Source organism: Grampus griseus (assembly GCF_964374135.1).
Source record: "Grampus griseus genome assembly, chromosome: 1".
Lineage (NCBI taxonomy): Eukaryota > Metazoa > Chordata > Mammalia > Artiodactyla > Delphinidae > Grampus > Grampus griseus.
Window position 1 is genome coordinate 144713047 of NC_139017.1, and position 25945 is coordinate 144738991.

Sequence of the window (25945 nt, forward strand, 5' to 3'; positions counted from 1 at the left end):
TTACAGGAGCTTCCTGAGCTGCAAGTGGATCCCATTCTTGGGCTTCAGCACAACTCTTGGAATGGGAACAGGGACCCTGGAGGGATCGGGTGCCAGCTCAAAGCGAAGCAAGGTCAGGGCCACGGCCACCTTCATCTCATTCATGGCAAACTGCTTCCCGATGCAGTTCCTGGGTCAGGGAGGGAAAAGGAAGTGAGCAGAGGCTTCTAACCCCTGCCGGGCACAGGGCATTCAGGGCTCTCCTCCACGTGGCCCAGCCCCAATCCCTTCCTTACGGGTCACACTGAACGTGCCGCCCAAGCCTCGGTCCACCCTCTCCCCCTGACCTTTGCAAAGGCCACCTCTCTCCAGGACTAGCTCCTAACTCCTACTTCTGCTCTCAGCAGTAGCAAGTCCCATTGGGCAAGGTCTGCCTTCTAAGCCACAGGGTCAAGTCACGTGAATCAGTAAATGTGAATTAGTACTTTGTTCACTCGTCCACAGGCCGTTTCTGCTTTCAGGCCAGGCCAGGGCACTGTAGGGGGGTGTGGGCAACTCTCAGGCCCTCACCACCCATGGCAGACAAGCAGGGGCCCCAGTCCCCAGACAGGACAGGACAGACTTGTGTAAGGAAGTCAGGATGGCAACCGGGAGGCTTCTTGGAGGGGCCACGGGTTAGCGCCCCTCGACCTGCTGGACCACTTGCTTCCAGTTAATGCTCCGGCCTCCTGTCTCCCCGCAGCCCCTCAGTCAACCCGCCCCTGGAGCCTTCCCATTCTACTCCAGCAAGGCCCCTCCTCCCATCCCGTGGGCTCCTCACTGGCCTTTCCAGTCTCCTTGCCTCCCGTCCCTCTACTGCAGCCACGGTGGCTCGGGGCCTGCTGCGCCCTCCATCACAGGGAGGACACGTCGCGGGGCCTCAGCTGGCGTCACAGCACTCTCTGGGCTGCTCCTCACTCACCTTGCACCTGTCCAGCCCCTCTTCCTCATTCCGCTGCTGTTGAGGTCCCCTCCCCCCGCCTCTGCCGGCCACATGCTCAAGACTCAGTCTAGTGACCGTCAGGCCTCCCGCCTCTGCCACCTGCACCTCTTTCTCCCACATCCCCAAGCAGCTTTAGTGTTAACTCAAGGACACATCACCGTCCAGTGACCAGGACAGTGCCAGAAACATGGAACATTCCACAATCTGCTCAGTGAATGAATGAACGAGTGAAAGAGTGGATGAATGCATGATGTCTGTCTTGTAAGGCAAACGTACTGACCACTACACTATGGAAACGTCGCATGTCTGTCTTGAAGAGCGGTAGTTGCCTCTTGACTGTGAACTCTCAGAGCAAGGAAAGTTCCTTTCGTCTCTGTGTTCCCATCTTGTAATATATGGTTTGGCACTCAGAGACAGGTTAATAAATAGCTTTCTATTTGAACAAAGTTAATTGAATTGAAAAAGAAAGGACTGGAGTAAAATTAAACATTAATTCTGACCTAGGAATTGAGTTGCCAGGTACCCCCGGTCCTCTGGTGGCAGCCGCATGACCTGCAGCCAATGTCTACAAGGAAGAACAGGACCTTGGCACTGACCAAATACTAGAGCAAATTCCGGGAACGTGTTGCGTCAAGCCTGTTCTGTGAAGGTTGATTCACCAACTGAAAATTTCACAGAATTACAGGCTCAGAAAAAACTTGGATTACTAAGTAGTTCCAAAGTTATGGAAGTTACTATTTCGGAGGGGATCTGTAGCCGTTGAAGATTTTCACAGGAGTCATTTTCGAGTGTATCATCCAGGTTAACAGCTATTTCATGTGTGTTTTATATTTTACACGGCAAGAACCTCTGAAATGCATGCGTCCAACACAAAATAGTGAGTTTTCTCTCAAAAGCACTTGATTGCCTTCAATTTCATCCTTTTTTGCCAAAATTAGACTCTGTAGATGTTTGGACTATGGTATGTAATCCCTGCTACATGTATAGATTATTGGCAACTAGAAAAGCTGTCATGTGTATATTAATATGCTGTTATAAGTTTGTTGGGCTCGACTACAGAAAGAGAGAAGACACACAAGGCTTTCTTCAAATGGCAACTGTAACTGATCACATACATAGCTTGAAGCCTCAGGACAAGGAAGGCAGCTGGAAATCGAAACCCATGCAAACACGACGGCTGATACAGTGAGAGGTGGATTGGTGAATTAAGTAAAAAAGACAGTGGGCTGGACTAGAAATGTGCCAAGAGAGAAAACCACCTTCTAAGATGACTGATACTTGGGAGAAGCAAACATCTGAAGTTTACCTTTCATGAAAAATTCTAAAGCTGAAAAGTCATACTCCTAAAGTGAGGAAAACCCTGGAATACTTTGGAGCGGCCACGGCCATGGCAATGTGGCTGGTCGTTGCGGAAGTCAGGAGGTCAAGGTCTCCGTGGTGTGCCCTGAAGGCCTTCTTGTACATGGGGACACACACCTCCTTCTCAAAACGTCAACACACAGGGACATAACTGCATACACCACATATGAATGTAGACAGTCACACACATCAGGTAGCACCCAGTGACACCCAGATGCCCCAGGTACAGAAGGCCTCACCTGGATCCTCCTGAGAAGGGCAGGAAAGCATGGCTGTGTCGATCAGAACCTGGTGCAAACCGGGATGGGTCAAACACCTGCAGAGAGAGCACCGGGGCCAGGGCAGGCGGGGTCAAACTACTTGCACCAATCCACCAGGGGACAAGAATCCCCGAGCAGAGCAGGAGAGGTGCTGGTCTGGAGAGAGCATCCCATCCCCTCCTCCATCATACCTCTGGGTTCGGCCACACCTTCGGGTTGTGGTGAAGCCCATAAAAGAAGAGGGAGAGCGGGACTCCTGTGGGGCAGGGAGGAGAGAGAGAAGACTGATGGTACCCATGGTAACAGGGGCAATGTGCACAAAAGGCCCAGGAGCCACCATGAGAGCTACCCTCCATCCCTCTGAATGAAGTGGTGCTCTTGCAAGACAGGTGGGCTGGAGGTGACAAAGCACATGAGCACAGATTAGGAGCAGGTAACCATGGCCAGGACTGAGAAGAAAAAGAATTGGAGGCTTAGTATCAGGATCGCCTCACATGAAAACTCACAGTTATCAGGTGTCATCATGAGCCCTCGGGGTTGTGCATTAACTCATCTAATCCTCACAGCAGCCCTCAAGGAAGGCACTCCTATCCGCATGTGCAGATGAGGCACCTGAGCCTCCAAGAGGTTGAGGGATGTGTCTGTGATCCCACAGAGAAGAGGTGGCTGGGTTGGGATTCAGACCCACTGGGAGGTGAGCCATTGGGTAGCTTCCAACCACGGCAGGGCTCTCAGACCTGATCATCAGCTGCTCTCGGCCATCCACCTGAGGGCTCCTCAGAGACTGGACCATCTGACCCATGACAATGGACTCCCTGAACTCCCTCGTTTACTTAGACCCCATATGGAAAGAACCACATCCCCTTGCTTACTTCTGCTTTTCTCTTAAGCCTTCACGTCTCAAGGAATTAGAATTATAGGGCTCCATTACAAGCCCACATTCAAGGGCTAGCATTTGCGTATTGAGCTCTCATTGGTTCAAGTTCTGTGTCAGGCGTTTTACAAAACCTCCAAACTGCAGAGGAAATATTAATTATCTTGAGGCGGAAACATCAGACAGAGCATCCCGGGGCTGGAAAGCACATGTGGATTTCTGATCTCCCACGTGGTCTTGCAGAGTGCTTAGTTAAGTGGGTGTGGGTGACGTTCATACCTGCAGGTAAGGAGCGTCCATCAGGGAAGGTGATGGGCTTGCTCAGATATCTGCCAATGAACGGCACTGGTGGATAGAGTCGCAGTGCCTCCTTGATGCACATGGTGGTGTAGGGCATCTTGTCCAGGTGGTCCCTGAAAGACAGCCCATCTAAGGGCAGGCAACCAGGGGTCCTCCACTCGCGGAGGGGCGAGGTCCTCCCACCTGTTGGGCACTCACCAGGTGATGGATGCGCCATCCCCCAGGAGGCTCTGGATCTCTTCCCGGCACCTCTGCTGATGCTCGGGGTGGGAGGCCAGAGCATAGAGGGTCCAGGAGATGCCACTGGCTGTGGTGTCGTGACCCTCAAACATGAACGTATCCACTTCGGCACGGAGCTCCCTGTCAGACAAGCTGCTCCCATTCTCCATCTGCGGAGGCAGGGGGAGTGCAGGGTCTGCCCTTCCTCTGTGCTTCTGGGCAAAGCCTCAGGCCTCTCCTGCCCACACTCACTCTGGCAAAGAGGAGGATGTCCAGGAAATCCAGGTGCCTCTTGCTCCTCACCTTCTCCAGCTCTCCCTCCTTCTGCAGGTGAGCCTTCCTCATCTTGATCACTCCATCTGTCCCACAACAGTGGTTCCCAGGCAGAGCTGAGGGCTCCTGGGGGCCCAGATGCAGCACCCACCGTAGCCCTATCTGCCCCTCAGGCCCAATCTGGGTACCAGGTGGATGAGGACGAGGGTGGGAATGGGCGCACATGTCAGGGCAGAGAGCTCCAGCATCGTCTCATCCAGGTTGGGAATCCCCTCAATAGCACAGCCCACGGAGGCTCTGCCTGGATGATGCTGGGAGGGGGTCTCATTCCACCGTCAGCAACGTGGTGACACATGTGTCTCCCTGCACCTCACCTGACACCCTGACGTCTCGGGTCCCAACCCCTGCACCAGGGAAGTACACAGTGTGGGTGTGTGCCAGCCCCTGAAGAGGAAGCAGGAGTCTGGGCTCTGCCTGCGGGGTCAAGGTCAGGGGAGGAGCCACCCAGAAGGAGGAGCAGAACCTGTGTGTTGATGGGCCAGCTGGCAGGCGCGGTGGCTCCAGCGGCCTTCAGGGCTCAGCCTGTAGATGATGTCGTTCTGGTGGAAAGCATTTCTTAATCGGGAAAAAGTCAGATTGCCAAGGTCTCTGATGGCCTGGATGTAGGACTGGATGTTCCTGAAGGGAGAGGATGCAGAGGAGACTGGAGTGGAGGGAGCCTCTGACCTGGAGACGTGGTAGGGCTCCGGGTGGGGATTCCTCAGTCAGCGGGGACAGGCAGCACTGAGGCTTTGTTATTTCTGCCTCACAGCCCTGGAGGCACTTAGTCCTTTACAAGTGGCCTGAGCAGCCAGGCTTCTCCCTGTGCAGGAATCAGGGACCTGTGACTGAGTCAAGGTTGGTCTGGGTGGAATTTGACTGTGGTCCATGGCTCTGTGCAGAATGTTGCTTTCTGTGCTGATAAGCGTCCATGCTGCCCTAACTGCCTCTCAGGTAAGTCCTCCCCAGCTGGTGAGAACAAGGACCCTGCCGTTGAAAGGTTGTCACTGACCTGTCTGTCTGGATGCTGCCTTGGTGGCTGAAGGCGCACTTCATGATGGTGTCCAGGGTCATCAAGGAGACGTGTCCAAGGACCTCCAGATGTGAGTCCAGGCTGACGAGCTCCTCCCACTTGTCCTGTGGTGGGAGGGGGACATTGACCCTGCTCTGCTCCCCCAGAAGGCCTGTGCTGACAAAGCCAGGCTCTCTCTCTGTCTCTCTAAATCTTCTGATGAGTTTTTCTCACTGTCAAAGCAGATGTGTTTTAGCAGTTTGAAGCTGTAACACATGTGTGTAATGTGATGTCTATTTTCTCGGGATCATTTATTATGTAATTAATTATACTCTCTCATAATATTCTGAATCAATTCTGAATTCTAGGAACAATTTATGATGATAATCACCCTGTGGCAGACCAGAAAACATTGTTTCTCAAGGGACAAACGGGTAATCTTTTGTGTCCTGAGATCGGAACTGGACAGGAGATGGCCAACTCTTATAAGCAAATATTCAAGGCAAGGAAAAGGTTAAGGGACTCTATTTGGGCTCGTATGAAGGGGCGATTCCTTTCATTTATCCATTGTTAACTGAGACCAGTAGGTGCTCAGTCTGGATCAGAGGTGATGTTTGTCAAGACCTGGCTCTGTGAGTGTAGACGTGGCCTCATTTCCTCCCATGAGTGGCTCAATTCCATGCAGAGGCCTTGGGCCCCAGGCCAGAGACTAGTTGAGTGACATCCTGGGATGTCCACTCTGCCACTGAAGCTGCCATTGTCCAGGGCATCCGGGGGCAGCTTGCACCGCTGTCCAGGGGAATGACCCTTGCTCTAATCCTCTGTGTTGAAGATGTGGAGATGAGAGGAGAGTGGACCCTGAATACACTATGTTCCTGCTTTCCCTTGCCTCAGAGCAAATTGTGGATACAAGCTGCTGCCTGGGCACCCCTTTGTCCCATCCAGTTTTGGTGAGCTCTGTCTCAGAGTACGTTCTGATTGCATCATTCTGGGGGCTGGGTCTGATGGACACCTGAGGGACACAAGGGTCTGAGAGTGGACTTTGTCAGCCTTGTTGGATGAGAGTGGGTCCAGGTGACGAGGGATAGACTCACCAGCATTACTCGGACAGAGTCGGCCATCAGACCCACGTAGGGCTTCAGGATGTCGTAGTGGAAGGCTGGGGTCAGCATCCGCCGGTGCTGGAACCACGTCTGCCCCTCCAACAAAAGCAAACCTTTCCCTGGGCCACAGATGGGTGTGTGTGTGGGTCGGGGAGCCTGGATCAGAGGGACGACTAGGGACAACTTGGGAGGAACCAAGGGTGTCAGGAGAAGGTACATCATGGGCAAAGGTAGGAAAGGCTAGTACAGTTCAGGAATGTGAATTTCCAGAAAGGCTGGTCCATAGGATGTGATTATGACAGCTGTGAGACAGAGGTTGAAGAAGAGTAGGGGGGCAGGTGATAGAAGAATTAATAGTCAGGCCGAGAATATCACAGAGGACTGAGAAGTGATGAAGAGGCTGAGCTTCAGGCGGGCTCTCAGCACCATTACAAAGGGTGAGAGTTTCACTGGAAGGAGAGAAATGAGGCTTGACTGAGAGATGAGGTGGTGACAGGGTGCCTCGTACCCGTTGTTCTCCATTAAGCAAAGAGGCAGCTCTTGGTAAACCTAACTGGTGGGTGGACTGCAGTTGTATTTAAATGTACTTACCAATCCAGGGGATCAGCATTCTGTAGGCATCGTGAGACTTTGGGTCTGAAAGGGAAGGAAGGGAAGTGGAGGGCACCGAACAAGGCAGGCAGCCCCCAGAGCAGCTGTGGCACCTTCCATTCCTGATGCTGGTCAGCTGGCAGTCTGTCTCTAGCCACCTCCCTCTTGCCTCCCATCCCTGACTCTCTCTGTCCTGATGGTCACTGTGGGCCCAGGAAGGCAGACTCAGTGTCCCAGCAGCAGAACATCCACAGGACTAAGACGGTGAATCGGCAAGAAAGATAGGCTCTGCTCAGCGCCACAGAGTAAGAAAGGAGCCTGTGGGTTTCTACAGTTTGTGGTGGTTTGGCCATTTCATGACCCAGGACAGGCAACAGTGAGAGGTGCCAAACCTACATCAGTGTGGACAGAGAATTGTCTTCCAGACCTGGGATCATCTCAGTTGGGTTAAAACAAGAAAGAAAGTAAGACAGGAAAGAGAAGCCAGCCCCACCCAGGTGCTGAAGCACTCACTGTGCGTGAGTGATGCTGGCCTTAGTCTGGCTTGTGGGCTGCAAGGACGGCTGGTAGGGAGCCAGGTACTGATGGCTGTAGTGCCAGTTTCTTCTGGAATTTCACAGATCCAGGGCCATGTACCCGAGAGGGAAGATTTTCTCCTGCTGGGATGTGGGTTTCCCTCTCACCTGATCTCCCCAGGACCGCCTTCATGTAGTCAGGGTCATAGATCAACACCAGGGCTTTCGTCCCCCACAGCCAGCGAGCACAGGCACTTGGGTACTTCTCCACCCTCTTCAGTAGGGGTCGCAGCTCGGTCTCGTCTTGGAACTGTCCCCAAGGGAAAGATAAATCAATAAAACCCTTCTCTGAGTTCCAGTGCTGGAGTGGGGGTGAAGGGCAGGATGGGTACAGGGAGATCGTTCTGGATCGATCAGCAGAACTAGGAGTTTGGAACTATTTCTTCTGACCTGGGCTCTGCCCCAGACCTGCTGGCTGTCCACCTTTGTCCTAAGACCACATTCTGTCCCCTTGCTGGGTAGAGCCCTGGGCCACCAGTACGAACTGCCTACAGAAACTTACATCAGGGATTCACTCCCTGGTGTAGAGAACTTTGGGAGGTGATTCGTACAACATTTGCATGAGAAATTTATGATAATTCGTATCACTTGATAAGCAGTTTTGTCATAGAATTTTAGTTAGAGAATAAAATAGATTACATTAAAAAAATAAATTTATATATTAATTTCCTTTTGCTTACTGATTGCTATATATCATCATTATTTTCCCAGCATACATGTAAATGTTTGCTAATATGAAAGTGTCGGATGTATATGGCTAAGTGAAAAAAACTAAGTACTAAATTGTATGTGTATATATTATTATTTTTTTATTATTTTTGTGGTACGCGGGCCTCTCACTGTTGTGGCCTCTCCCGTTGCAGAGCACAGGCTCCGGACGCTCAGGCTCAGTGGCCCTGGCTCACAGGCCCAGCCGCTCCGCGGCATGTGGGATCTTCCCGGACCCGGGCACGAACCCGTGTCCCCTGCATCGGCAGGCGGACTCTCAACCACTGCGCCACCAGGGAAGCCCGTGTATATATTGTTTTACATATTGAGCATATACACAGTGATAGGATAGATTCTGGATGTATACATGAAAATGGTATTGAACTAAGGTTCTTATATGTGTATTTTAAATCTTATTTTCACTTACCAATAACCAGAAACTTTTATGCACTTCCCACCGCCCAGAGGAATCTCTTGAAACTCCTCACGTTGGACCACAAAGGCCCTTGCTTTCTGGCTTTACCCTCTCTATTCTTGCCTCCTGCTGGGCTGGTGAGTCCACAGGACCTATTGCTCTGCCCGCAAAGATGCTGCTGCCTGTGCGCCTTGCACTGGCCCCACCTGCTCACACTTCTAGGCCTCTGCCCAGGTTCTTTCCTCTACCTGGTTGCCCCTCCTCTTTGCCACAGAGCAACTGCCTCTCCTTAACCTTGCAGATTCAGCTTCATTTTATCACCTCTGGATTTCTCATCAACATTTGGTCCTAGGCATGTTCCATGCAGTCACCTCGTCTTTAATTCAATGGCTTCTGTGTAACTCAAAGCAACCATCTGCCACTTTGGTATCTAATCTCTGCCTGCATCCTTCTACCATCAGGACTCACCAGCTCTGAGGCAACTTGCCTACTGTGGGATGGGTTCCTTCACTGATCACGTATTTACTGAGCATCTACTATGTGCCAGGCACTGGTTTAAGGCACTGAATGAGGATGCGGCTGTAGATGCTTGTCTGTTTGGAGCCTCCAGGAGGAGACAGCGAGATTGAGGACATGACAACCGTAGGGGCTCATGAATGTGTGATGGAGGGAAGACCAGGCCTCTGGGGAAGCTTTGGGGAAGGGGCCCTAACTCAGATCGGGACGTTTGAAAGCTCTTCGTCATGCACTTGCTCATTCATCGAGTCATCATTTACCTAGATGCTCTCAGGTTACAAAGATGAACCAGAGGCAGGGTCTCCCAGAAGGAGCTCACAGCTATGACACTGCAGACAAAACTAGCTGAATCCGGTTAGCACTGCCTTAAGAGAAGGACAGGCAAGGGAAAAAGGGTTGTCTCCTCCGCTCCTGGGAGACCCAGAAAGACATCTTGGAGGAGGTGGCTTGGAGTTGGGCCTTTGTAGACAGACATATGAGGGACAAGATCATTCCAGGTAGAGGGCACATGGGAGCAGAGTCCCAGAGGCCAGAATGCCCAGGCAGGCGGGGAGGACGCTGAGTAAGCTGGGGTGCCGGAGATTAGGAAGGAGAGGGGAGAGAGGTACTGGGCCAGCCCACATGGGGCTCGGGCTGTTTCCGGTTCCCGTCTTTGGCTCCACTCTACTTTAATCACGCTGCAGAGAAAGGGAGGCCTCAGCTCTCTGCAACCCCTGATTTTCTCCCAGCATTTGTTCAGTCCACAAACCCTTGATGAGCCCCTCTCCAGGTGGCCCCTGACGTGGCTCTGAGCCCCCCACCGACCAGGCTAGTGCTGCCAGTGCTGGGTGGGTAGGCGCTGCCCCTCCCCAGCCTGTAAGCCGCTCCTTCCCTCCTTCCTGTCCCTCCACACGCTGGATGGGCAGCCCTCTGCGCAGGCTCCGTGCAGGGTGCTGGGGGTGAGGGGGATTTCACGCTCGGTTCCGAGAGCACATAGTCCACTGAGGGAGGACACCAGGCGGGCGACCTCACCCTGTGGATGGTGCAACTCAAATGTCAGTTCTTCTTACCTGGCATCATCCTGGGAACCTCGCTCATGTGTGCCAGCGACTTGTCAGGGTTTAAGCACCGAAATCAGGAGACTGGAAAATTCCTCAGTCTTAAACCGAGCCAGTTTGTCCCTACAGTTGACATAAACCCCCACCCAGCAGGTGGGCCTCTTTTCCTGTGACCTGACACCTTCTTAGATTCCTGTCTGTCATCTCCACGGACAGTGAGCCCACAGGCCAGCATCCAGCAGACTGATGTCTGTGCTCCCAGGCAAGCTCAGGGCCAGGCAGAGAGGATGCGATTGAGGGATGGGGCAGGGAAGCATCTAGAAGCCTGTTCTATGAGAACAGCTGAAGCTGCTCAGCCTGGAGACGGGGGAGACTCAGGAAGGAAGAGCCACTGTCCTCAAAGTGCAGGGCTGCCAGGACAGCCTGCAGATCTCCCTAAGGAAGGAGTGTCTGACAGACCCAAGGACACCAGCACGGGATCCTGGGAGGGAGGGAGCTCCCCAGACTGGGATGAGGAGCCAAGACCTGAGAGGTAAGCTGGGTCCTTTTGTGAGGCCACGTGCTCACCCCACAACAAGGCCTCGTCCCATGGGCTTGCTCACCAGGACCATGGTCTGAGAGCCCCGGCCCTCCCTGCCCTCCCACTTCCCCATCCCACTCCATCCTACCTCCTGCATGTGCCCATAGAGCCAGTGGGAAGGAGGAGACGGGAACTGCTGGAGGGCTTTGAGCAGCCACTGTCTGCGCAGGTAGAGCTGTGCTGCCTTGAGCAGAAGCAGAACCAGGCCGAGCAGGGAGGCCACCTGCAGGAGCCCAGAGACACCGCCCAGGGCTCTGGGGGCGCTCAGTGCAGAGACATTCATGGTGCAGTGGCTTCTGGATTGCTGACTGTCCCTGAAGGTGGCTGACCTCCCCTGAGCACCCAGCCTGGTCAGGGAGGCTTGCCCCGCCCACCTAGGGGAGGGTGAAGGTGAGGGCAGAGCTCAGACCTGGGCCTCCAGGGTTGATTAACTGTGGAGGATGCACTTCTGGAAACAGTGTGAGAAAAACTTCCTCAGCTGACAGTGACAATGGCCAAGTGCAAACCCACTTTCCTTCTCCATATTACCTACCAAATATTTAATGAGCACCTACAACATGTCAGGCAGTCTGCTATTAGCTGGGACACAGCTGCAAGCAAAGCAGACATGAATCTTGCTGACTTCAAGACAGTCACAGTCTAGTTTACCAATGTTCAGTAGATTTGGTTGGTTTTATTATCATCCCATTTCAGAGGGGAAAACTGATTTCAGAGAAGAAAAGTGATGTGGCCAGAGGAAAACAGCCTCTGCTTGTCCCAGTTGAAACTGAAATCCTTCTCTGTTGGACTTCAAAGCTGCCTGCCTCAGCTGCCTCTGAAATGTTCCCCGGGGCTTGTACCCATCCACTATGCAGTGTGTCCTGGGTGACTGTGCCAGTGGACAGAGCACTGGCCTTGGATTCAGGAGGTGCAGCCCCAGGGCAGTTTCACTACATATGAAGCTAGAGACTTGTCCTCTCTGAGCCTCAGCTTCTCCTTTGAAAGGTGGGATAATAATTCATTTCCTATTTACATCCAATGAATGTTCATTCAGTCATTCATTCACTCAGCAAATATTTCTTGAGCTCACAGGCTATAGGTAAAGGTATAAAACTATATTAGTTAAGAAAAATTGTAGGCTTGTGCTGGAAGAATGAATAGTGTCCAGACCAATCAGGAATGGAGAAAACTAAAAAAAAAGAATGGGGCTTTGAAGGGTGAATAGGAGTTCACCAGGTAGAGTGTGCTTCTAGAGGGATGGGCACTGAAAAAGTCATGCAGGTCATATGTGAAAGAGCAAGGGATGGGGAAACCTTCATTTTCTGTCTCTTACATCCCTGTTTCATGATTCTCTTTCCCAAGATCTAATCCAGTGTCCATAATTCAGAAAGTAAAACACCAAAGATTTCCATGAAGAATTACTTGGAAGCAAGCTCTCTTAGGAGCCTTGAGTTTCCTCCTGACCTGCTCCCCCACCAAGTTTAACTTCTGTCCCAAGAGCCTCTTCCTTTGCCTGTCCTCATGACAGGTGCTTCACATATAACCTATAGGGCCACATTCTGGGCTGTTCTCCTAACTGAAGGTCAGAGGTGACTAACAACCTACACATACCCCCTTGCAGCACAACCTTTCACCCCCTCTCAGGTTCCTCTCAGGTCTCTGCCTCTGCTTCCCCCGAGATTGTGAGCAACTAGACTTTCCTTTGTTGGTTCAGCAACTAGGTCCAGCACTAGGAACAGTAAAGTGAGTGAGTGCCCATCGGCCCATGCTGTCAGAGTGACCAGCCCGAGCCCTTCTGCACCCCCTGACGCCAGGGGACCTGCCAAGCTTCCTGCCCAGGACAGTCCCAGCTAACTCTCCTGCCCCACACCCGGTCAGGCACAGAGTGTACTCATGACCCCAACTTTTTTTTTAAACATCTTTATTGGAGTATAATTGCTTTACAATGTTGTGTTAGTTTCTGCTGTACTACAAAGTGAATCAGCTATATGTATACATATATCCCTGTATCCCCTCCCTCTTGCATCTTACTCCCACCCTCCCTATCCCACCCCTCTAGGTGGTCAAAAAGCACCGAGCTGATCTCCCTGTGCTATGCGGCTGCTTCCCACTAGCCATCTATTTGACATTTGGTAGTGCATATATGTCCACCTGGCCCTTCCTTGGAGCTGAGTGAACTAGCCCTGTGACCTAGGAACGGGGAGGGGACTGGACAGAAGGTTCCAGCAGCAGGCAGAGGCTGGGAGAGATGTCCCCTTCAGGAGGCACATGGCGGCATCACAGCACAGCACAGGACTGCAGGGGGATCTCCTCTGGCATCCGGGGCCCTGGGTTAGGAAGGGCAGGGGTGGGACGGGAGGAGGACCTGTGTGCAGAAGCAGCAAGAGAGCAGGGCTGGTGCAGAGAGGCTGGTGGAGGAGTGCGAGGGGCCTGGCGCTGGTCAGGGTCAGGAGGACCAGTCCCCCTGAGGTCTCCAGGAGCACCAGGGTTGAAGAAGCCCGTCCTTGCTCAGGGGCTGGGCAGACACGCCGGGGACTGCAAGGGGCTGTCCTGTGGGGTAGGTGCACCGGCTGGTCCTCTGCTTCGGGTCTGACATCCTCTCCAAGCAGCCAAGCCTCGTGCCCAGCTGGTCCTCCCAGACCCTCCTGCACAGCTGCCCACTCGGACCTCTGAGAAGCCTGCAGGCCTTGCGTGTGAGGAAGGGCTGCCGGGGGCTGGTGACATGGCCAGCGCTTCTCGAATCTGGGCTGGGCTCTTCTCAAATCTCATTTGGGGTGAAGGATTGGTTCCTGAGGCCCTCCTGCTGAGCCAAGTCTGTAAGGCTTCTTTGCTCAGGGCAGGATGGGCTCTGGCTGGGCCCCTCTAAGGATGTAGCGAGGAAGCTACCACACAACAGCAGGGAGGCTCCTTCCCTGACGGGTGCCCAGGGTGAGCTTCTTCCCTCTGAGCCTTTGGAGACGAGCCCTTTCTCCTGACTCAGCTGCCGTGGGAGCCTCAGGTGACAGGCGGGTTGTAGGGCGTGAGGGACCCCAGAGTGTGAGGCTGCAGGGGCGCTGGGACACGCTTGTTCTGCTGGGGTTCTGGGCCCACAGACCAGGGGTCATGTCCCCTCCTCGTCTCCTCTGCCTTCCCTCCCCTTCTCTCTCTCTTTCATTCGATCCAGCTCCTTGCAAGGGAAGACACACACGCTCCATATGACATTGTGAATTTATCCAGGGAGTGGGAAAGAGGGGAAGCCAGGTGAGTGACAAATGGGCAGACCCGTAACACACGGGAGTGATCTGGGGCCCAAGGCGATGGGAGTCACGCAGGACTCAGCAGCTACAGTAACGGCTGCCCAGGGTGTCCGTGTGCTAATACCCAGAGCCAGAGAACAAGCCTGTTTTTTTTTTTGTTTGTTTTTGTTTGTTTGTTTGTTTTGTTTTTTTGCAGTACGCGGGCTTCTCACCGCTGTGGCCTCTCCCGTTGCGGAGCACAGGCTCCGGAGGCGCAGGCTCAGCGGCCATGGCTCACGGGCCCAGCCGCTCCGCGGCATGTGGGATCTTCCCAGACCAGGGCACGAATCCATGTCCCCTGCATCAGCAGGCGGACTCTCAACCACTGCGCCACCAGGGAAGCCCAAGCCTGTTTTATCTGAGTGGGCCTGTGTAATCACAGAGGGCCTTATGAAAGAGAAGGCGATGTGAAGACAGAAGCAGGGGGACATTTGAAGAAGCTGATGGATTTGAATATGGAGGAGGGCCCAGGAGCCAAGGAATGCAAGGATTGCAGCTCTAGATGTGGGAAAAGGCAAAGGGAGGGATCCTCTCCTACATCCCTGCACCGGTGGGCCCTGCCAACACCTTGTCTGTGTCCAGGGAAACCCACTTCCGGCTTCTGATTCCAGAGCTGTCAGAGAATAACTCTGTGTTGTTCGAAGTCCTTAAGGCTGTGGTCAATTGTTTTAGCAGCAAAAGGAAGTGAATTCAGGGACAGACAGGCAGGCAGAAGGGGCGAAAGACAAGGAGAGAGTAGACAGACTGGAGGAGGGCAGGCGATCAGGGTTTAGGTGGACAGTCAGAGGCACAGGTGGGTCAGAGACAGATGGAGAGATAAGCAGATAGGGAGCCTGGAGAAAGGTGAGAGGAGGAGGGCAGAACATCTGACAGGCAGGAGGCAGGAGATGAGGTAGGCCGGCAGGTGGGCAGATAGAAGCAGGAAGTGGGCACAGAGGCAAGGATGGGAGAGAGTGACAACGAGACAGGTTGGCAGGCAGGGGCCCTCAGAGCTCGTCCTTGTCTCCAACAAGCATTACAGGAGCTTCCTGAGCTGCAAGTGGATCCCATTCTTGGGCTTCAGCACAACCCTTGGAATGGGAACAGGGACCCTGGAGGGATCGGGTGCCAGTTCAAAGCGAAGCAAGGTCAGGGCCACGGCCACCTTCATCTCATTCATGGCAAACTGCTTCCCGATGCAGTTCCTGGGTCAGGCAGGGAAAAGGAAGTGAGCAGAGGCTTCTAACCCCTGCCGGGCACAGGGCATTCAGGGCTCTCCTCCACGTGGCCCAGCCCCGATCCCTTCCTTACGGGTCACACTGAACGTGCCGCCCAAGCCTCGGTCCACCCTCTCTCCCTGACCTTTACAAAGGCCACCTCTCTCCAGGACTAGCTCCTAACTCCTACTTCTGCTCTCAGCAGTAGCAAGTCCTGTTGGGGAGCGACGGCGCTCTAAGCTACAGTGTCAAGTCACGTGAATCAGTAAATGTGAATTAGTACTTTGTTCACTCGTCCACAGGCCGTTTCTGGTTTCTGTCCAGGCCAGGGCACTGTAGGGGGGTGTGGGCAACTCTCAGGCCCTCACCACCCATGGCAGACAAGCAGGGGCCCCAGTCCCCAGACAGGACAGGACGGAGTTGTGTAAGGAAGTCAGGATGGCAACCAGGCTTCTTGGAGGGGCCACGGGTTAGCGCCCCTCGACCTGCTGGACCACTTGCCTCCCAGTTAATGCTCCGGCCTCCTGTCTCCCCGTAGCCCCTCAGTCAACCCGCCCCTGGAGCCTTCCCATTCTACTCCAGCAAGGCCCCTCCTCCCATCCCGTGGGCTCCTCACTGGCCTTTCCAGTCTCCTTGCCTCCCGTCCCTCTACTGCAGCCACGGTGGCTCGGGGCCTGCTGCGCCCTCCATCACAGGGAGGACACGTCGCGGGGCCTCAGCTGGCGTCACAGCGCTCTCTGGCCTGCTCCTCACTCACCTCGCACCTGTGCAGACCCTCTTCCTCATTCCGCTGCTGTTGAGGTCCCCTCCCCCCGCCTCTGCCGGCCACATGCTCAAGACTCAGTCTAGTGACCGTCTGGCCTCCCGCCTCTGCCGCCTGCACCTCTTTCTCCCACATCCCCAAGCAGCTTTACTGTTAACTCAAGGACACATCACCATCCCGTGACCAGACAGTGCCAGAAACATGGAACATTCCACAATCTGCTCAGTGAATGAATGAATGAGTGAAAGAGTGGATGAATGCATGATGTCTGTCTTGTAAGGCCAACGTACTGACCACTACACTATGGAAACGTCGCATGTCTGTCTTGAATAGCGGTAGTGGTTTCTTGACTGTGAACTCTTGGAAGCAGGGAAAGTGCCTTATGTTTCTGGGTTCCCATCTCCTAATACATGACTTGGCACACAGAGGCAAGCTTAATAAATAGCTTTCTATTTGAACAAAGTTAATTGAATTGAAAAAAAAAATTGGAATAAAATTAAATGTTTATTCTGACCTAGGAATTGAGTTGCCAGGTACCTGCTGTCCTCTAGTGGCAGCGACATGATGTGCAGCCTGTGTCTACAGCGGAGAAGGACCCTGGCAGAAACCAAATCCCAGAGCCAATTCTGCAAGCATGTTTGCTTCAAGCCCGTTCTGTGAAGGTTGATTCACCAACTGAAAATTTCACAGAATTTTAGATTCATAAAAACTTGTTTTACTAAGTCGTTACTAAGTTTTGGAAGTTACTATTTCGGCAGGGGACCTATACTGTTGAAGATTTTCACAGGAGTCATTTTGGAGTGAATCGTCCAGCTTAACAGCTATTTCAAGTGTTCTTTATATTTTATATGCCACAAACTTCTCAAATGCAGGTGTCAATTACAAAATAGTGAGTTTTCTTTCAAAAGCACTTGATTGCCTTTAATTTTATGCCTTTCTGCCAATGTTAGACTCTGTAGATTCTTGGACTATGGTGTATAATACCCGCTACATATAAAGAATTACGGCAACTAGAAAAGGTGTCTTGTTTATATTAATAAGCAGTCATGATTTTGTTGGCTTCAACTGCAGAGATAGAGAATACACACGGCTGTGTAACTTTCTTCAAACAACAGAAACTGTAAGTGATCACATACATGGCTTGAAACCTCAGGACAAGGAAGGCAGCTGGAAATCGAAACCCATGCAAACACGACGGCTGATACAGTGAGAGGTGGATTGGTGAATTAAGTAAAAAATGCAGTGAGCTGGACTAGAAATGTGCCGAGAGAGAAAACCACCTTCTAAGATGACTGATAATCGGGAAAAGCAAACATCTGAAGTTTAAGTTTCATGGAAAATTCTAAAGCTGAAAGTCACACACCTAAAGTGAGGAAAACCCTGGAATACTTTGGAGCGGCCACGGCCATGGCAATGTGGCTGGTCGTTGCGGAAGTCAGGAGGTCAAGGTCTCCGTGGCCTGTTCTGAAGGCCTTCTTGTACATGGGGACACATGCTGCCTTCTCAACACACCAACACACAGGGACATAACTGCATATACCACATATGAATGTAGACAGTCACACACATCAGGTAGCACCCAGTGACACCTGGCTGCCCCAGGTACAGAAGGCCTCACCTGGATCCTCCTGAGAAGAGCAGGAAAGCCCTGTGTCGAACAGAACCCGGTGCAAACCGGGATGGGTCAAACACCTGCAGAGAGAGCACTGGGGCCAGGACAGGTGGGATCAAATTCCTTGCACCAATCCACCAGGGGACAAGAATCCCCGAGGGGAGCAGGGGTGGTGCTGGTCTGGAGGGAGCATCCCATTCCCTCCTCCCATGGCCATCATACCTCTGGTTTCGGCCACACCTTCAGGTTGTGGTGAAGCCCATAAAAGGAGAGGGAGAGCGGGACTCCTGTGGGGCAGGTGGGAGAGAGAGAAGACCGATGGTACCCATGGCAACAGGGGCAATGTGCACAAAAGGCCCAGGAGCCACCATGAGAGCTACCCTCCATCCCTCTGAATGAAGTGGTGCTCTTGCAAGACAGGTGGGCTGGAGGTGACCAAGCACATGAGCACAGATTAGGAGCAGGTAACCATGGCCAGGACTGAGAAGGAAAAGAATTGGAGGCTTAGTATCAGGATCGCCTCACATGAAAACTCACAGTTATCAGGTGTCATCATGAGCCCTCGGGGTTGTGCATTAACTCATCTAATCCTCACAGCAGCCCTCAAGGAAGGCACTCCTATCCGCATGTGCAGATGAGGCACCTGAGCCTCCAAGAGGTTGAGGGATGTGTCTGTGATCCCACAGAGAAGAGGTGGCTGGGTTGGGATTCAGACCCACTGGGAGGTGAGCCATTGGGTAGCTTCCAACCACGGCAGGGCTCTCAGACCTGATCATCAGCTGCTCTCGGCCATCCACCTGAGGGCTCCTCAGAGACTGGACCAACTGACCCATGACAGTGCATTCCCTGAGCTCCCTTGTTTACATAGACCCCACATGGAAAGAACCACATGTCCACCTGTTTCTGTCTGCTTCTCTCTTAAGCCTTCACGTCTCAGGAATTAGAATTTTAGCCCTCCATTATAACCACATTCAGGAACTGACATTTGCTTATTGAGCTTTTGTTGGTTCAAGTTCTGTGTCAAGCATTTTTCAAAAGTCGTCCAAACCACAGAGTAAATATTAATTATCTTGAGGCGGAGATAATAGTCATGTCATCCTGGAACTTGGCAAGCCCATGTGGATTTCTGATCTTCTGTGTGGTTTTGCAGAGTGCTTAGTTTAGTGGGTGTGGGTGAAGTTCATACCTGCAGGTAAGGAGGGTCCAACAGGGAAGGTGATGGGCTTGCTCAGATATCTGCCAATGAATGGCACTGGTGGATAGAGTCGCAGTGCCTCCTTGATGCACATGGTGGTGTAGGGCATCTTGTCCAGGTGGTCCCTGAAAGGCAGCCCATTTGAGAGTGGCAGAGCCAGACAACCAGGGGTCCTCCACTCGCGGAGGGGCAAGGTCCTCCCACCTGTTGGGCACTCACCAGGTGATGGATGCATCATCCCCCAGGAGGCTCTGGATCTCTTCCCGGCACCTCTGCTGATGCTCAGGGTGGGAGACCAGAGCATAGAGGGTCCAGGAGATGCCACTGGCTGTGATGTCGTGACCCTCAAACATGAACGTATCCACTTCGGCATGGAGCTCCCTGTCAGACAAGCTGCTCCCATTCTCCATCTGCGGAGGCAGGGAGAGTGCAGGGTCTGCCCTGCCTCTGTGCTTCTGGGCAAAGCCTCAGGCCTCTCCTGCCCACACTCACTCTGGCGAAGAGGAGGATGTCCAGGAAATCCAGGTGCCTCTTGCTCCTCACCTTCTCCAGCTCTCCCTCCTTCTGCAGGTGAGCCTTCCTCATCTTGATCACTCCATCTGTCCCACAACAGTGGTTCCCAGGCAGAGCTGAGGGCTCCTGGGGGCCCAGATGCAGCACCCACCGTAGCCCTATCTGCCCCTCAGGCCCAATCTGGGTACCAGGTGGATGAGGACGAGGGTGGGAATGGGCGCACATGTCAGGGCAGAGAGCTCCAGCATCGTCTGATCCAGGTGGGGAATCCCCTCAATAGCACAGCCCACGGAGGCTCTGCCTGGATGATGCTGGGAGGGGGTCTCATTCCACCGTCAGCAACGTGGTGACACATGTGTCTCCCTGCACCTCACCTGACACCCTGACGTCTCGGGTCCCAACCCCTGCACCAGGAAGTACCCAGTGTGGGTGTGTGCCAGCCCCTGAAGAGGAAGCAGGAGTCTGGGCCCTGCCTGAGGGGTCAAGGCCAGGGGAGGAGCCGCCCAGAAGGAGGAGCAGAACCTGTGTGTTGATGGGCCAATTGGCAGGCCCAGTGGCTCCAGCGGCCTTCAGGACTCAGCCTGTAGATGATGTCGTTCTGGTGGAAGAGATTCCTCACTTGGGAAAAAATCAGATTGTTGAGATTCCCTGATGGCCTGGATGTTGGATTGGATTTTCCTGAAGGGAGAGGATGCAGAGGAGACTGGAGTGGAGGGAGCCTCTGACCTGGAGACGGAGTGGGGCTCCGGGTGGGGATTCCTCAGTCAGCAGGGACAGGCAGCACTGAGGCTTTGTCATTTCTGCCTTACAGCCCAGGAGACCCTCTGTCCTTTACAAGTGGCCTGAGTGGCCAGGCTTCTCCGTTTCCCAGGATCAGGGATTTGACCATGGTCCATGTCTCTCTGCAGAATATTGCTTTTAGAGCTCATAAGCGTCCACGCTGCCCTAACTGCCTCTTAGGTAAGTCCTCCCCAGCTAGTGAGAACAAGGACCCTGCCGTTGAAAGGTTGTCACTGACCTGTCTGTCTGGATGCTGCCCTGGTGGCTGAAGGTGCACTTCATGATGGTGTCCAGGGTCATCAAGGAGACGTGTCCAAGGACCTCCAGATGCGAGTCCAGGCTGACGAGCTCCTCCCACTTGTCCTGTAGTGGGAGGGGGACATTGACCCTGCTCTGCTCCCCCAGAAGGCCTGTGCTGACAAGGCCAGGCTCTCTCTCTGTCTCGCTAAATATTTGGATGAGATTTCCTCTGTTTCTAAGCAGATTTGTTTTAGCCATTTAAGGCTGTATCACACATGTGTAATGTGATGCCTATTTTCTCAGAATCTTTTATTATATAATTAATCATGTTCTCTCATAATATTCTGAATTAGTTTTGAATTTTAAGAATAGAGTATGATGATGACCACCTTGTGGCAGACCAGAAACCATACTTTTTTATGGGACAGAGGGGGAAACTTAGGGGTTCTGAGATCTGAACTGGACAGACCATGTTCAACACTAGTAAGCAAATATTTCAAGTAAAGTAAAAGCGTAAGGGGCTCTATTGGGGCTCTTAGGAGGGGACATGATATGCTTCAATTCCTTTCATCCATCCAGTGTTAGCTGAGACCAGGTGGTGCCCAGTCTGGATCAGAGGTGATGCTTGTCAAGACCCAGCTCTGTGCATGTAGACCTGGCCTCATTTCCTCCCGTGAGTGGCTCAATCCATGCAGAAGCCCTGGGCCCCAGGCCAGAGCCTACCTGAGTGACATCCTGGGATGTCTACTCTGCCACTGAAGCTGCCATTGTCCAGGGCATCCGGGGGCGGCTTGCACCGCTGTCCAGGTGAATGACTCTTGCTCTAATCTTCAGTGTTGAAGATGTGGAGATGAGAGGAGAGTGGACCCTGAATACACCATGGCCCTGATTTCCCTTATCTCAGAGCAAATTGTGGATCCAAGCTGCTGCCTGGGCACCCCTCTGTCCCATCCAGTTTTGGTGAGCTCTGTCTCAGAGTACGTTCTGAATGCATCATTCTGGGGTCTGGGTCTGATGGACACCTGAGGGACACAAGGGTCTGAGAGTGGACTTTGTCAGCTGTGTTGGATGAGAGTGGGTCCAGGTGACGAGGGATAGACTCACCAGCATTACTCGGACAGAGTCGGCCATCAGACCCACGTAGGGCTTCAGGATGTCGTAGTGGAAGGCTGGGGTCAGCATCCGCCGGTGCTGGAACCACGTCTGCCCCTCCAACACGAGCAAACCATTCCCTGGGCCACAGATGGGTGTGTGTGTGGGTCGGGGAGCCTGGATCAGAGGGACGACTAGGGACAACTTGGGAGGAACCAAGGGTGTCAGGAGAAGGCACATCATGGGCAAAGGTAGGAAAGGCCAGTACAGTTCAGGAATGTGAATTTCCAGAATGGCTGGTCCATAGGATGTGATTATGACAGCTGTGAGACAGAGGTTGAAGAAGAGTAGGGGGGCAGGTGATAGAAGAATTAATAGTCAGGCTGAGAATATCACAGAGGACTGAGAAGTGATGAAGAAGAGGCTGAGCTTCAGGCGGTCTCTCAGCACCATTACAAAGGGTGAGAGTTTCACTGGAAGGAGAGAAATGAGGCTTGACTGAGAGATGAAGTGGTGACAGGATGCCTCGTACCCGTTGTTCTCCATTAAGCAAAGAGGCAGCTCTTGGTAAACCTAACTGGTGGGTGGACTGCAGTTGTATTTAAATGTACTTACCAATCCAGGGGATCAGCATTCTGTAGGCATCGTGAGACTTTGGGTCTGAAAGGGAAGGAAGGGAAGTGGAGGGCACCGAACAAGGCAGGCAGCCCCCAGAGCAGCTGTGGCACCTTCCATTCCTGATGCTGGTCAGCTGGCAGTCTGTCTCTAGCCACCTCCCTCTTGCCTCCCATCCCTGACTCTCTCTGTCCTGATGGTCACTGTGGGCCCAGGAAGGCAGACTCAGTGTCCCAGCAGCAGAACACCCACAGGACTAAGACGGTGAATCGGCAAGAAAGATAGGCTCTGCTCAGCACCACAGAGTAAAAAGGAGCCTGTGGTTTTCCTCCAGTTTGTGGTGGTTTGGCCATTTCATGACCCAGGACAGGCAACAGTGAGAGGTGCCAAACCTACATCAGTGTGGACAGAGAATTGTCTTCCAGACCTGGGATCATCTCAGTTGGGTTAAAACAAGAAAGAAAGTAAGACAGGAAAGAGAAGCCAGCCCCACCCGGGTGTTGAAGCACTCACTGTGCGTGAGTGATGCTGGCCTTAGTCTGACTTGTGGGCTGCAAGGACGGCTGGTAGGGAGCCAGGTACTGATGGCTGTAGTGCCAGTTTCTTCTGGAATTTCACAGATCCAGGGCCATGTACCCGAGAGGGAAGATTTTCTCCTGCTGGGATGTGGGTTTCCCTCTCACCTGATCTCCCCAGGACCGCCTTCATGTAGTCAGGGTCATAGATCAACACCAGGGCTTTCAGTCCCCCACAGCCAGCGAGCACAGGCACTTGGGTACTTCTCCACCCTCTTCAGTAGGGGTCGCAGCTCGGTCTCGTCTTGGAACTGTCCCCAAGGGAAAGATAAATCAATAAAACCCTTCTCTGAGTTCCAGTGCTGGAGTGGGGGTGAAGGGCAGGATGTGTACAGGGAGATCGTTCTGGATCGATCAGCAGAACTAGGAGTTTGGAACTATTTCTTCTGACCTGGGCTCTGCCCCAGACCTGCTGGCTGTCCACCTTTGTCCTAAGACCACATTCTGTCCCCTTGCTGGGTAGAGCCCTGGGCCACCAGTACGAACTGCCTACAGAAACTTACATCAGGGATTCACTCCCAGCCGTAGAAAACTTTGGGAAGTGATTCGTACAACATTTGCATGAGCAATTTATGATAATTCGTATCACTTGGTAAGTAGTTTTGTCATATAATTTTGTTTATTTAGAGAATAAAATATATTATAAAAATTAAATTTATATATTAATTTCATTTTGCCATACTGGTTGTTATATATTTTCAGTAGTACCCCAGCATACATATAAATGTTTGTTAATTTGAAAGAGTGTCGGATGTATATGGATAAGTGAGAAAAATTATATACTAAATTGTGTTTGTATCATATATTTTACATATTGCGTGTGTACAGATTCTGGATGTATATATGGAAATGGTATTGAACTAAGGTTTTGATATGCGGATTGTTTTATCCCATTTTCATTTACCAGTGTCCAGAAACTTGTGTACACTTTCCACCACCTAAAGGAATCTCTTGAAATTCCTCAGTGTGGACCACAAAGGCCCTTGCTTTCTGGCTTTACCCTCTCTATTCTTGCCTCCTGCTGGGCTGGCGAGTCCACAGGACCCATTGCTCTGCCCCCAAAGATGCTGCTGTCAGTGCGCCTTGCACTGGCCCCACCTGCTCACACTTCTAGGCCTCTGCCCAGGTTCTTTCCTCTACCTGGTGTGCCCCTCCTCTTAGTCACAGAGCAACTGCCTCTCCTTAACCTTGCAGATTCAGCTTCATTTTATCACCTCTGGATTTCTCATCAACATTTGGTCCTAGGCATGTTCCATGCAGTCACCTCGTCTTTAATTCAATGGCTTCTGTGTAACTCAAAGCATCCCCCTGCCACTTTGGTATCTAATCTCTGCCTGCATCCTTCTACCATCAGGACTCACCAGCTCTGAGGCAACTTGCCTACTGTGGGATGGGTTCCTTCACTGATCACGTATTTACTGAGCATCTACTATGTGCCAGGCACTGGTTTAAGGCACTGAATGAGGATGCGGCTGTAGATGCTTGTCTGTTTGGAGCCTCCAGGAGGAGACAGCGAGATTGAGGACATGACAACCGTAGGGGCTCATGAATGTGTGATGGAGGGAAGACCAGGCCTCTGGGGAAGCTCTGGGGAAGGGGCCCTAACTCGGACCTGGACGTTAGAAAGCTCTTTTTCATGCATGTATTTATTCGTTCAGTCATCATTTACCTAGATGCTCTCAGGTTACAAAGATGAACCAGAGGCAGGGTCTCCCAGAAGGAGCTCACAGCTATGACACTGCAGACAAAACTAGCTGAATCCGGTTAGCACTGCCTTAAGAGAAGGACAGGCAAGGGAAAAAGGGTTGTCTCCTCCACTCCTGGGAGATCCAGAAAGACATCTTGGAGGAGGTGGCTTGGAGTTGGGCCTTTGTAGACAGACATATGAGGGACAAGATCATTCCAGGTAGAGGGCACATGGGAGCAGAGTCCCAGAGGCCAGAATGCCCAGGCAGGCGGGGAGGACGCTGAGTAAGCTGGGGTGCAGGAGATTAGGAAGGAGAGGGGAGAGAGGTACTGGGCCAGCCCACATGGGGCTCGGGCTGTTTCCGGTTCCCGTCTTTGGCTCCACTCTACTTTAATCACGCTGCAGAGAAAGCATTTGTTCAGTCCACAAACCCTTGATGAGCCCCTCTCCAGGTGGCCCCTGACGTGGCTCTGAGCCCCCCGCCGCCCAGGCTAGTGCTGCCAGTGCTGTGTGGGTAGGCGCTGCCCCTCCCCAGCCTATAAGCCGCTCCTTCCCTCCTTCCTGTCCCTCCACACGCTGGATGGGCAGCCCTCTGCGCAGGCTCCGTGCAGGGTGCTGGGGGTGAGAGGGATTTCACGCTCGGTTCCGAGAGCACATAGTCCACTGAGGGAGGAGACCAGGCGGGTGACCTCACCCTGTGGATGGTGCAACTCAAATGTCAGTTCTCCTTACCTGGCATCATCCTGGGAACCTCGCTCATGTGTGCCAGCAACTTGTCAGGGTTTAAGCACCGAAATCAGGAGACTGGAAAATTCCTCAGTCTTAAACCGAGCCAGTTTGTCCCTACAGTTGACATAAACCCCCACCCAGCAGGTGGGCCTCTTTTCCTGTGACCTGACACCTTCTTAGATTCCTGTCTGTCATCTCCACGGACAGTGAGCCCACAGGCCAGCATCCAGCAGACTGATGTCTGTGCTCCCAGGCAAGCTCAGGGCCAGGCAGAGAGGATGCGATTGAGGGATGGGGCAGGGAAGCATCTAGAAGCCTGTTCTATGAGAACAGCTGAAGCTGCTCAGCCTGGAGACGGGGGAGACTCAGGAAGGAAGAGCCACTGTCCTCAAAGTGCAGGGCTGCCAGGACAGCCTGCAGATCTCCCTAAGGAAGGAGTGTCTGACAGACCCAAGGACACCAGCACGGGATCCTGGGAGGGAGGGAGCTCCCCAGACTGGGATGAGGAGCCAAGACCTGAGAGGTAAGCTGGGTCCTTTTGTGAGGCCACGTGCTCATCCCACAACAAGGCCTCGTCCCATGGGCTTGCTCACCAGGACCATGGTCTGAGAGCCCCGGCCCTCCCTGCCCTCCCACTTCCCCGTCCCACTCCATCCTACCTCCTGCATGTGCCCATAGAGCCAGTGGGAAGGAGGAGACGGGAACTGCTGGAGCGCTTTGAGCAGCCACTGTCTGCGCAGGTAGAGCTGTGCTGCCTTGAGCAGAAGCAGAACCAGGCCGAGCAGGGAGGCCACCTGCAGGAGCCCAGAGACACCGCCCAGGGCTCTGGGGGTGCTCAGCACAGAGACACTCATGGTGCAGCGGCTTCTGGA

General features: G+C 52.9%; 1 protein-coding gene across 1 annotated transcript; it reads right to left on the reverse strand.

Annotated features, from left to right (window-relative positions):
* On the reverse strand, positions 1-25945 carry LOC309831367 (uncharacterized protein; the record flags this gene model as incomplete). Its single annotated transcript, XM_082668498.1, is given in 26 exon segments — positions 1-169; positions 2560-2636; positions 2772-2836; positions 3734-3867; positions 3953-4143; positions 4226-4332; positions 4770-4924; positions 5298-5422; positions 6392-6519; positions 6992-7036; positions 7675-7816; positions 10911-11196; positions 15096-15260; positions 17654-17727; positions 17870-17934; positions 18834-18967; positions 19062-19252; positions 19335-19441; positions 19878-19998; positions 20000-20033; positions 20374-20498; positions 21480-21607; positions 22083-22127; positions 22766-22823; positions 22825-22908; positions 25733-25945. Coding segments are annotated over 26 exon segments (3150 nt in total). The 5' UTR covers positions 25928-25945.